The sequence below is a fragment of the Oncorhynchus nerka genome, linkage group LG28 (assembly GCF_034236695.1).
Source record: "Oncorhynchus nerka isolate Pitt River linkage group LG28, Oner_Uvic_2.0, whole genome shotgun sequence".
Classification (NCBI taxonomy): domain Eukaryota; kingdom Metazoa; phylum Chordata; class Actinopteri; order Salmoniformes; family Salmonidae; genus Oncorhynchus; species Oncorhynchus nerka.
This window is the reverse complement of record NC_088423.1, coordinates 27,544,966-27,557,583: the sequence shown is the minus strand read 5'-3', so window position 1 is coordinate 27,557,583 and position 12,618 is coordinate 27,544,966. Positions and strand designations below refer to the sequence as shown.

Sequence of the window (12,618 nt, the reverse complement as noted above, 5' to 3'; positions counted from 1 at the left end):
AGGTTGCACATAAATGTTTTTTTTTTTTAATGTAATAATTAATTTGTCTTCCCTCTCCTCAGTGGTGAGCCAGGACTCCTCATTGAGCCTGCCAGGGTAGGTGGATATTAGCCAATCATGTTTACCCTAAAGGGGTCATGGCCCCTGATTTTAAAATATAATTACATGTATACTATCGTTCAAAATTTTGGGGTCACTTAGAAAATACCTTGTTTTCCATGATAACATATAAGTTCCAAAATCAGTAGGAAATATAGTCAAGATGTTGACAAAGTTATAAAGAATGATTTTTAATTTAAATAAAAATTGTCCTAACTCTGCTTTGCTGCAAATGGAGGATAATTTGATGAATCACAGCCTTGCAGACCTTTGGCTTTCTAGTTGTCAATTTGTTGAGGTAATCTGAAGTTGGATTGGCTTGATGGGCACTTCTTACGTACCAAGCTGCTTCCACCACTACCTCAATAGGGTTGAGATCCGGTGACTGTGCTGGCCACTCCATTAGAGACAGAATACCAGCTGACTGCTACTTCCCTAAATAGTTATTGCGTAGGTTGGAGCTGTGCTTTGTGTCATTGTCCTGTTGTAGGAGGAAATTGAGAGATGGCTTTTTCTTTACAACTCTGCCTAGAAGGCCAGCATCCCGGAGTCGCCTCTTCACTGTTGACGTTGAGACTGGTGTTTTGCGGGTACTATTTAATGAAGCTGCCAGTTGAGGACTTGTGAGACATCTGTTTCTCAAACGTGACACTAATGTACTTGTCCTTTTGCTCAGTTGTGCACCAGGGCCTCCTACTCCTTTTTCTATTCTGGTTAGAACCAGTTTGCGCTGTTCTGTGAAGGGAGTAGTACACAGCGTTGTACAAGATCTTCAGTTTCTTGGCAATTTCCTGCATGGAATAGCCTTAATTTCTCAGAACAAGAAACAAGAGTTTCAGATTTTTTTTTTTTTTTCTGGCCATTTTGAGCCTGTAACCAAACCCACAAATGCTGATACTCAAAACTGGCCTTCTTTAGACTAGTTATTACTTCTTTAATCAGAACAGTTTTTAACTGTGCTAACATAATTGCAAAAGGGTTCTAATCAGTTAGCCTTTTTAAAATGAAATACTTGGATTAGCTAACACATGCCATTGGAACACAGGAGTGATGGTTGCTGATAATGGGCCTCTACGCCTATGAAGATAATCCATTTTAAAAAATCTTCCGTTCCCAGCTATAATAGTAATGTCTGTATTTCTGTCTACACTGTATTTTTGTTCAATTTGATGTTATTTTAATGGACAAAAAAAGTGCTTTCTTTCAAAAACAAGGACATTTCTAAGTAACCCCAAACTTTTGAACGGTTATATATATATATATAGCACCAGTCAAAGGTTTGGACACCTACTCAACCCAGGGTTGTAGAATATTAGTGAAGACATCAAAACAATGAAATAACACATGGATCATGTTGTAACCAAAAAATTGTTAAACAAATCTAAATACACTGCTCAAAAAAATGAAGGGAACACTTCAACAACTCCAAGTCAATCACACTTCTGTGAAATCAAACTGTCCACTTAGGAAGCAACACTGATTGACAATAAATTTCACATGTTGTTGTGCAAATGGAATAGACAACAGGTGGAAATTATAGGCATTTAGCAAGACACCCCCAATAAAGGAGTGGTTCTGCAGGTGGGGACCACAGACCACTTCTCAGTTCCTATGCTTCCTGGCTGATGTTTTGATCACTTTTGAATGCTGGCGGTGCTTTCACTCTAGTGGTAGCATGAGACGGAGTCTACAACCCACACAAGTGGCTCAGGTAGTGCAGCTCATCCAGGATGGCACATCAATGCGAGATGTGGCAAGAAGGTTTGCTGTGTCTGTCAGCGTAGTGTCCAGAGCATGGAGGCACTACCAGGAGACAGGCCAGTACATCAGGAGACGTGGAGGAGGCCGTAGGTGGGCAACAACCCAGCAGCAGGACCGCTACCTCCGCCTTTGTGCAAGGAGGAGCACTGCCAGAGCCCTGCAAAATGACCTTCAGCAGGTCACAAATGTGAATGTGTCTGCTCAAAAGGTCAGAAACGGACTCTCTCAGACTCCATGAGGGTGGTATGAGGGCCCGACGTCCACAGGTGGGGGCTGTGCTTACACTCCAACACCGTGCATGACGTTTGACATTTGCCAGAGAACACAAAGATTGGCAAATTCGCCACTGGCGCCCTGTGCTCTTCACAGATGAAAGCAGGTTCACACTGAGCACGTGACAGTCTGGAGATTCCATGGAGAACGTTCTGCTGCCTGCATCATCCACCAGCAAGACCGGTTTGGTGGTGGCATTTCTTTGGGGGGCCGCACAGCCCCCCATGTGCTCGCCAGAGGTAGCCTGACTGCCATTAGGTACCGAGATGAGATCCTCAGACCCCTTGTGAGACCATATGCTGGTGCGGTTGGCCCTGGGTTCCTCCTAATGTAAGACAATGCTAGACCTCATGTGGCTGGAGTGTGTTAGCAGTTCCTGCAAGAGGAAGACATTGATGCTATGGACTGGCCCGCCCGTTCCCCAGACCTGAATCCAATTGAGCACATCTGGGACATCATGTCTCGCTCCATCCACCAACGCCATGTTACGCCACGTTGCACCACAGACTGTCCAGGAGTTGGCGGATGCTTTAGTCCAGGTCTGGGAGGAGATCCCTCAGGAGACCATCCGCCACCTCATCAGGAGCATGCCCAGGCGTTGTAGGGAGGTCATACAGGCACGTGGAGGCCACACACACTACTGAGCCTCATTTTGACTTGTTTTAAGGACATTACATCAAAGTTGGATCAGCCTGTAGTGTGGTTTTCCACTTTAATTTTGAGTGTGACTCCAAATCCAGATGTCCATGGGTTGATAAATTTGATTTCCATTGATAATTTGTGTGATTTTGTTGTCAGTACATTCAACTATGTAAAGAAAAACAAAATAATAAGAATATTTCATTAATTCAGATCTAGGATGTGTTATATTAGTGTTCCCTTTATTTTTTTGAGCAGTGTATATTTTATGTTTGAGATTCTTCAATGTAGTCACCCTTTGCTTTGACAGCTTTGCACACTCTTGGCATTCTCTCAACCAGCTTCATCAGGTAGTCACCTGGAATGCATTTCAATTAACAGGTGTGCCTTAACTTAATTTGTGGAATTTATTTTCCCCTTAATCCGTTTGAGCCAATCAGTTGTGTTGTGACAAGGTAGGGTATTATACAGAAGATAGCCCTATTTGGTAAAAGACCAAATTCATAATAAGGCAAGAACTGCTCAAATAAGCAAAGAGAAATGACAGTCCAGCATTACTTTAAGACGTGAAGCTAAGTAAATTCGGAAAATGTAAAGAACTTTGAATGTTTCTTCAAGTGCAGTCTCAAAAACCACCAAGCACTATGATGAAACTGGCTCTCATGAGGACTGCCACAAGAAAGGAAGACAGAGTTACCTCTGCTGCAGAGGATAAGTTCATTAGAGTTAACTCCACCTCAGATTGCAACCTAAATAAATGCTTCAGAGTTCAAGTAACAGACACATCTCAACATCAACTGTTTAGAGGAGATTGTGTTTAATCAGGCCTTCATGGTTGAATTGCTGCAAACTACTACTAAAGGACACCAATAAGAAGACTTGCTTTGGCCAAGAAACACAAGCAATGGACAGTAGACTGGTGGCAATCTGTCCTTTTGGTCTGAGTCCAAATTTGAGATTTTTGGTTCCAACTGCCGTGTCTTTGTTAGACTATCGTGAAAATTTAGTACTGAGCGATATTTGGTAATTTCTTCAAACAATCATCTTCATTTAATATCGATGAGTTATTGCAATAATGAGGCTGGTCGACCCACCCCACTCTTGAGTGTTGGACCAAGTAACCTAACCTTTACACAAATGCAGAGTACTATATATAGTTGATGTTAACAATGCTCAGTCATGGTTGGTTCACCCCCCCCTCCCCTCATGCAGACCAAGGAGCATCATAAGCCACTCCTGTCGTTATCTGCACGTGGGTTGTTGTCTTAACCCCACCCTGTCTTAGTTTCCCAGATTATCCCGACCAGGAAATTATCCCAATCTGGTGAGATTTATCAAAACCAAACAGGACAAACACCTTCATACATCACTCAATACATTTCTATATATCACTTGGTGTGTAAACTTCAATCCAAAAGACTGGTAATTCCCCCACTTTGACACGATTCACATAGTGACTGTGTTAAAAACAATACTACAAATTCAAATTACTACCCTTAATAACTCCCCAAAAACTTTTCTACCCATGACTTCATAGTAAAAATAGACTAGAGACAGGTCTATCCTTCTCGTGGTTCTATTAGTTATATAACTTCTCCGTAATTATCAGTATTATAAATTACACTTTAAATCTTTATCGAATATCTGTCGGCATTCCAGGGAGGGCGATTAAACCACACTAGAAAGGACAGAGGTCGGAGTTTATTCAAACTCATCAAATAAGTGTTACTTTCTCTAATTAGACCAATTATCTAAAAACATTTCATATCCCAGGTTTACACTAAGATTCTCCAGTACATTCTTTTATCAAAATAATTTGCGTGTTCAAGTAAAACTCTGAAAATAAAAACTTGTGCCCCTTTTAAGCTACCTCGGCACTAACCCGTGTAAACCCTACTAAAACCAAATGAAATAGAACACTCACAATAAATCAAACATAGCATTTTAAAAAACACCAACAAATGTGTGGGTTGGTGGGTTCTTGAAACTATGGTAAAAACAAACAAAAATGGTCAGGCCTTATTTAATGAACTCCTCTTTGCCTCCAGATAACTTTTTATAAAACTGCTGTATTTCACTATACTAATCATAATCAGCAACCCAAAGGTTTTAAATACAATCAAAACATGATGATATTAAGTCCATTGTACTCCCTCCCAATCACGGCTGGATGTGATGCAGCCTGGATATTCAATACTCATTTCAATCTAGATTAAACAGATTATAATTTTTAGAATACAATATCTGCTGGATATTCCTTTTTTACTTCACACTCATTAAATATCTATTTTAAGATGAACCTGTAATGCGCTAAATGTAGAAAATACATCCGCCAAATCTTAATCAATCCAAACAATTAAAATGTGAAATTCTTACTTTCCAATTGATCTACTTTCCTTTGTTACCTTCACTAGTCTACATTTGTTGTCCATTAAACTCAGAAAGCCCTCTACAATCTCAACTGTACACGACGTCTGTTTTTCTGTCTAACGCTATGTTACCAGGTAAAAACATAATTTATGTTATTATGGTCAAAACAAACACTTCTCAGGGAGGCCACTTTAATTACTCATCTCTTCCTCCCTTTCGTCAATTCAATAAATATATTTGAAAATAAAACAGTCTCTCGCGAGATTAAAACTCCTAGGGTTTTCCTGAGTTGCATTGTTCTTGAATCTCCCAAATATGTTCTCTTGTATGGGCGGTTGCACTTTACCATATAATACCTCGTGACCCTGCTCTACCACATAGTTTACTACCACATAGTTTACTACCACATAGTAGCTTCATCCTGTCATTATCTACACGTGGGTTGTTGTCTTAACCCCACCCTGGCTTAGTTTCCCAGATGCAAGGGTGATTTAGAGACCATGAGGAATTGTTCTAAACTCCTCCTGGCTACCTCGGATAAACCCACCACATCTTGTCTTTGTAATTCAGTCTTTAGCTCATTTGTCAGCTCAAGCCATCTCTGGTGACCATACGCCCAGATTAGCTGCAGGGAACTAGAGTGGAGACCATAAAAACAGAGACACTAACAGGACAGAAATATCCTTCTGTTTATTAAGCATTAATTGCTAACTATTAATATCAAACAATTCAGGTAAATTTAATTTTTCTATCGCAAGATGCAAAGATTGGGTGAACGGATGATCTCTGCATATGTGGTTCCCACTGTTAAGCATGAAGGTAGTGGTGTCGGGCGGGGTGCTTTGCTGGTGACACTGTCAGTGATTTATTTAGAATTCAAGGCACACATAACAAGCATGACTACCACAGCAGCGATATGCCATCCCATCTGGTTTGCGTTTAGTAGGACTATCCATTTGTTTTTCAACAGGACAATGACCCAACACACCTCGGCTGTGTAAGGGGATATTTGACCAAGAAGGAATGTGATGGAGTGCTGCATCAGATGACCTGGCCTCCACAATCACCCAACTTCAACCCAATTGAGATGGTTTGGGATGAGTTGGACCGCAGAGTGAATAAAAAGCAGCCAATAAGTGCTCAGCATATGTGAGAACTCCTTCAAGACTGTTGGAAAAGCATTCCTCGTGAAGCTGGTTGAGAGAATGCCAGGAGTGTGCAAAGCTGTCATCAAGGGAAAGGGTGGCTACTTTGAATAATATACCATTTATTTTGATTCGTTAAACTTTTTTGGTTACTACATGATTCCATATGTGTTATTTCATATTTTTGATGCCTTCACTATTATTCTACAATGTTGAAAATAGTACAAATAAAAACCCTTGAATGAGTTAGTGTGTCCAAACGTGTGTGTGCTTACAGTGGCAAGAAAGTATGTGAACCCTTTGGAAATACCTTGAGTTCTGCATAAATTGGTCATAAAATTTGATCTGATCTTCATCTAGGTCACAACAATAGACAATCTGCTTAAACTAATAAAAAACAAACAATTATACATGTTCATGTCTTTATTGAGCACACCGTGTAAACATTCTCAGTTCAGGGTGGGAAAAGTATGTGAACTGCCCTCGTTCATACCACAGCATCTCAATCGCATTGAGGTCAAGACTCTGACTGGGCCACTTCAGAAGGCGTATTTTCTTCTGTTGAAGCCATTCTGTTGATTTACTTCTGTGTTTTGGGTCGTTGTCCTGTTGCATCACCCAACTTCTGTTGAGCTTCAATTGGTGGACAGATACACTAACATTCTCCTGCAAAATGTCTTGATAAACTTGAATTCATTTTTCCATCAATGATGGCAAGCTGTCCAGGCACTGAGGCAGCAAAGCAGCCCCAAACCATGATGCTCCCTCCACCATACTTTACAGTTGGGATGAGGTTTTGATGTTGGTGTTCTGTTTTCTCCACACATAGTGTTGTGTGTTCCTTACTAACAACTCCACTGTAGGTTCATCTGTCCACAGAATATTTTGCCCGTAGCACTGTGGAACATCCAGGTGCACTTTTTCAAACTTCAGACGTGCAGCAATGTTTTTTTTATTTGGACAGCAGGTGCTTCTTCCGTCGTGTCCTCCCATGAACACCATTCTTAAGTGTTTTGGGTATCGTAGACTCGTCAACAGAGATGTTCCAGAGATTTCTGACACTAGGTTTCTTCTTATCCTCATTGAGCATTCTGCGCAGTGCTCTTGTAGTCATCTTTGCAGGACGACCACTTCTAGGGAGAGTAGCAACAGTGCTGAACTTTCTCAATTTTTATAGACAATTTGTCTTACCGACTGATTAACATCGAGGCTTTTAGATATACTTTTGTAACCCTTTCCAACTCTGCAAGTCAACAATTCTAAGATATTTGTTTGAGTCATGGTTCACATCAGGCAATGCTTCCTGTGAATAGCAAACTCAAATTTTGTGAGTTTTTTTTATGGGGCAAGGCAGCTCTAACCAACATCTCCAATCTCATCTCATTGTTTGGACTCCAGTTTAGCTGACTCCTGACTCCAATTAGCTTTTGGTGTAGTCATTAGCCTAGAGGTTGATACTTTTTCCAACCTACACTGTGAATGTTGAAATAATGTATTCAATATATACAAGAAAAATACCATTTGTGTGTTATTAGTTTAAGCACACGGTTTGTCTATTGTTGTGACTTGGATGAAGATCAGATCAAATTTGACCAATTTATGTAGAAATCCAGGTAATTCCAAAGGGTTCACATACTTTTTCTTGCTACTATATATGGATGGATGGATTGGTGTATGTTTGTATGCATACCTTTTGGATTTCTGTGTGTGTAACATGACCACTGTGTGGACGTAATGATGTCTTTTCCCTAATCGGTCTCACTTTCTTTTCTTCAGGTCCTTGTGTGCGTCTCTCTGGGTGGGGAACGTGACCACTGAGATTGCTGAGAAACACCTGTTGGACCTCTTTCAAACCTATGGGGAGATAGACAGCATACGAGTTATCCACGAGCGGTTCTGTGCATTTGTCAACTTCAAGAACGCCAACATGGCATCGCGGGCCATGGAGAAACTCAACGTGAGTGGCCTTCTGTGACATAAGATGCTGTGGCCTCTTCTGTTTTGTATATTGTAGTTCTTGTTAACTTTTTCTTGACATTTTATCTTTCGGATTCTTACAAAAATGCACAATGAATTATTTTCTATTGATCTTTAATGTATTTGTATTTTATGGGTGTATGTGTATTCCCTCACAGGGCTACAGTATAGAGAATACAAGGTTGGTGGTTCGCTACCCAGACCGTAACACCCAGAGGGTTCTGCCAATCCCCCTCAAGAGTAGCCCCCCCGCATCGCAACAGGCAGCTGCTGCTACTTGGTAAGGAACCGCACCCTTATAAGGCTGAGATATGTAAAAGGTAAAACGGTACCACTGGTTGCCCCCAGGCGCATTTATTGTTTTGTTTCTGAAAAGGAGATGAGCATCCAGCAACGTAATAAAAATAAAATGTGGGAGACAGATTCTCAGTTGAATGCATTGTTGTACAACTGACTAGGTACCCCCCTTTCCCTTTCATTGTTGTAATACCGCAGATGTGGCTGTTTCACTGCAACTTTAAAGGATAATTCATATTTCCAAGTTTTTGCCTATTTCAACACCGTAGGTAAATCAAGAATAAGCTAAAAACTTTGTAAAGGTGGAATAGTTATAATTTTTTTAAACTCTATAAACCAAAAGGAAATCAGTTGTGGATGAGCCTACTTGAAAATGGGTATAATTTCATCCCAAAATCACCTCTACATAACATTCCAACCTTTTGCCCCATTTCCAGTCCCAGACGTCGTGGCCCAGTGAATGGAGATGAGTGTTACTTCTGGAGGACCACTGGCTGCCATTTTGGGGACAAGTGTCGCTACAAACACATTTCCGAACAGAGGGGCAAAGACAGGAAGCCCTGGCAGCCCTGAGCACAGTTTCCTCCCCACCTCTGGGCTTTTATAGAAACTGGAACCCCATTACGAACACTGACTGACTGAGCCGAAGGACTATTAAATTGGGCCATGTTCTCCCCCCAAGGACAGCAGGAGAACTGTTGTTATGGAGGACAATGTTAAGACTAATAAAATGGTGGACACCATAATTAATAAGAGCGTATTTTGACTAATAATGGACCAATTAACAGCCGTTCCCCTTGACCACAGCTCGGTGTTTAGGCTCATGGGAACCAACCTCAAAAGCTTTAAGCCTTAAAACCTTCATCAGTTAGCCTTACAGCTAGCATTCGTTAGCCTAACCAGCCATGGCCTCTCTAAATGAGTCTAGTTCAAGGCTTAGAGGAAGAAAGGTGTCATACATTGTCAAGATTCTCTAGGAGGAGCTCTCCTTTCTCTGCTTTGGTGAAGGTAACCAACTGAACAATTTTCTATGACCTCTCTGTTCGATCATTTTTCTGATTTGAGTCTTGATCCTGGGAAAGTGAAAATGGGTGCTGTTTCTCTAGTAAGGGCAAGCTGAAGTCTCGGTCCCTTCAACCCTGGCTCGGCTATGCTATGCTAATCTACAGCCACTACTGTCTGGGTTTTGTGGCCTGTGCTGTCCTTGTCCTCCTTCTCTCATTTCCCAACCACATCTCTCTTACCGTGCCAATACCATCAGAATGGAATAGGCCCTCCACACCAAAGGAGACCCAGAAGCAGAAGATTCACCCTGACGTTTCAGTTCCTCCCTAAAAGGATGGTGCCTCCCTTCCACTCTGACTTGGTGCTTAGTAACCTTATAATAGTATAATGTTCATTAGGCACCAAATTTGAGAAAACAGACACAGGGAAGGACTACCTGGATTTCTCCAAAAATAAATGTTCCATTTCCAAACATTTTCCTTGGCATGCCCTAATGAACATGACCCAGTGCTTGATCTACACTGGGCTATGGATCTGTGCTATTGGCCTTAGCTATGTGGTCCATTGCAATGTGCACAAACCCCATAATGAACATCTAAAGAGAGGTTGAGGAAGAGAGCAGTACCACCAAATTCCATAAAGGTAACTTGTTCTTCAGTGTATTAATGTGTGTTTCTATTTTTCATTTTACTACTGTACCCGATGGCCAACCACTTAAATGCACACTGAATCTGTTGGGTGATTTTTGACACTGAGAATTGACACCTACTTTTCTGTGTTTGTCAAGGTTTGAGTAATTGTAGTTATTTAGTAAGCTAGTTTTTAAAACATCTGGGAAATAAGCCTCTTGTTTCTTGAATGAACCAAATTGATTTCTCTTGCGGTTTCCATCTACCATCTATTCTCTAGAACAAGCACCCTCTTTGTCCTATGAAGGGACAGAATCACTGAATGTACACTATTCAGAGGGTATTCAGACCCCTTGACGTTTTCGATATTTTGTTACGTTACAGCCTTATTCTAAAATTGATTGATTGAGGGAAAAGAAACAATCTACACACAATACAGCATAATGACAAAGTGAAAACAAGTTTTTAGATTTTTCTTTGAAACCGATACCTTATTTACATTATTATTCAGAAGGGGAGGTTCTGCTTTTCTGTGGTTGCCTTGGTTCCAGCCTCGTAGAGATTGGTCAAAGCAAACAGAACTTCATATTGGGGGAAAAGTCACATGAGAAACCACGAGAATATTACCTTTTTAAACGACCTGCAGAAGTGTATTTGTTTGTTCGTTTCATGACCAAGTACACAGTATTCACTCATTTTGGCCGATGCATGTTTAATAATTTTGATAGAAATGAACAATTAAGTATTTCTGTGTGGTGCCCACTTTTTTTATTTGGTGTGGTTTTAGTAAAGGAGTCCATTTCTCGAGCCCCTATTTTAATTTTATTTTTATGACCTACCCCACAAAATCTGTATACGCACCGAACTGTTTAACTCAGGCACTGTAATCTCTGTTTATGCTAAATCTACCAAATATTGTGTTAAACTATTCTGCACTGCCAAAGAGTCCTTTGTAAGTCATACATTTATTTGAATAAATTCAGCCTGTCTTTATTTTTCTGTTTTCGTCCTGCCGTTATGGTGTATGTAAACCAGTGGTGTCATCACGCACACACCCTATTCTATTCACTGTTTTCATGGAACAACTGTCCTATTCTATTACATATTCTGCACTTTAGTGGTTATTTATCCATTTTTATCAAATATGGTTAGGCAGACCTTTGAAGTGTGTGTGTGTGTGTATGTATATAGAGGTACAGTGATGCAGAGTAACAATTGGAACAGCTTCTGAAGCTGAATCGAGACGGAGGAGGCTGTCGACGATATCTTCAACTGCAGCTCATGGTTAAACACACACAGATGACTGATAGCGGGTCAGAAGTATACGGGCACAGTGATCCTGGTTCCTCTAGGTTTCTTCCTAGGTTCCTGCCTTTCTAGGGAGTTTTACCTGGTCATCGTGCTTCATCTACATTGCTTACTGTTTGGGGTTTTAGGCTGAGTTTCTGTATAGCACTTTGTGACATCTGGTGATGTGAAAAGGGCTTTATAAATACATTTGAGTGGTGTGTAGTTTAGCTTGCTTAACACCAGGGGGCATAATGGCATCTATTAAAACTAAACTCAATCCAAATAGAAAGGAGGGTGGCATTTGTAGCTAGGTATTGATATTTTAGTTTGCTCCTTTAACTAGCACTAGCAGTAACTGCAGGGCTTGATCATCACACGCAATGACGCTGACGTGTGTCAGTCACTTACTTGTATGTGAGCGAGATGGAAGCTGACGGTGGTTAGTATTTGCATGGAGGATCGATGGATGGTGTGTCACAGATAAAATCTTGTTTTGGTGGATGATCGATGAAGTAGGGAGAACCACTCTAACCAAGGGGAGAATGATAGACGTAGACTACTGTACTATTGGATGCGTGGGAAAATTCAACTGCATACCCTATTTCTAAAGATGTTTAAAGCACCCGTCTGACCCTCCATACAGTGTGTGTTTACAAAACTCTTACGAATGCTCTGGGAAGGAGGTGTGAGTTAGGAGGTGGTGTCATTTGGATAGACCGTATGTATTTATCCCCTGCCTGTGTAGAGCATCTATGTATGCTCTGCAACAGGAGGCTGAAAATATTTGGCATGGGCCCTCAGATCAACAGCTGCACCATTGAGAACACATTGACTGGCTGCATCACCACTTTTTATGGCAACTGCAAGGCACCCGACTGTAAGTCCCTACAGAGGGGGGTGAGTAGGGCCCAGGACACCACGTCGAGCTCCCTGCCATCCAGGACTTCTATACCAGGCGTCGTCAGAGTAAGGCCCCAAAAAAATTCAGCCTCCAGCCACCCAAGTATTTATTGATCTTGTCACTATTTTTTTATTTTATTTTTTATCTTAACCTCTGCATTGTTTGAAAAGGACCCGTAAGTAAGAATTTCACTGTTAGTCTACACATTTTGTTTACGAAATGTGACACATTT

General features: G+C 41.0%; 1 protein-coding gene across 2 annotated transcripts in view; it reads left to right on the top strand.

Annotated features, from left to right (window-relative positions):
- The window catches only part of LOC115113070 (uncharacterized), a 48,653-nt gene extending 37,465 nt beyond the window's left edge, over window positions 1-11,188 (top strand). For both annotated transcript variants that reach the window (XM_065012736.1, XM_029640292.2), the window contains exons 12-15: window positions 63-96; window positions 8,064-8,244; window positions 8,423-8,544; window positions 8,999-11,188. In XM_065012736.1, coding sequence (XP_064868808.1) covers window positions 63-96; window positions 8,064-8,244; window positions 8,423-8,544; window positions 8,999-9,134 — 473 coding nt within the window. In that variant the 3' untranslated portion in view covers window positions 9,135-11,188. The remainder of the gene's footprint in view (window positions 1-62; window positions 97-8,063; window positions 8,245-8,422; window positions 8,545-8,998) is intronic.
- Window positions 11,189-12,618: the final 1,430 nt, after the last annotated feature.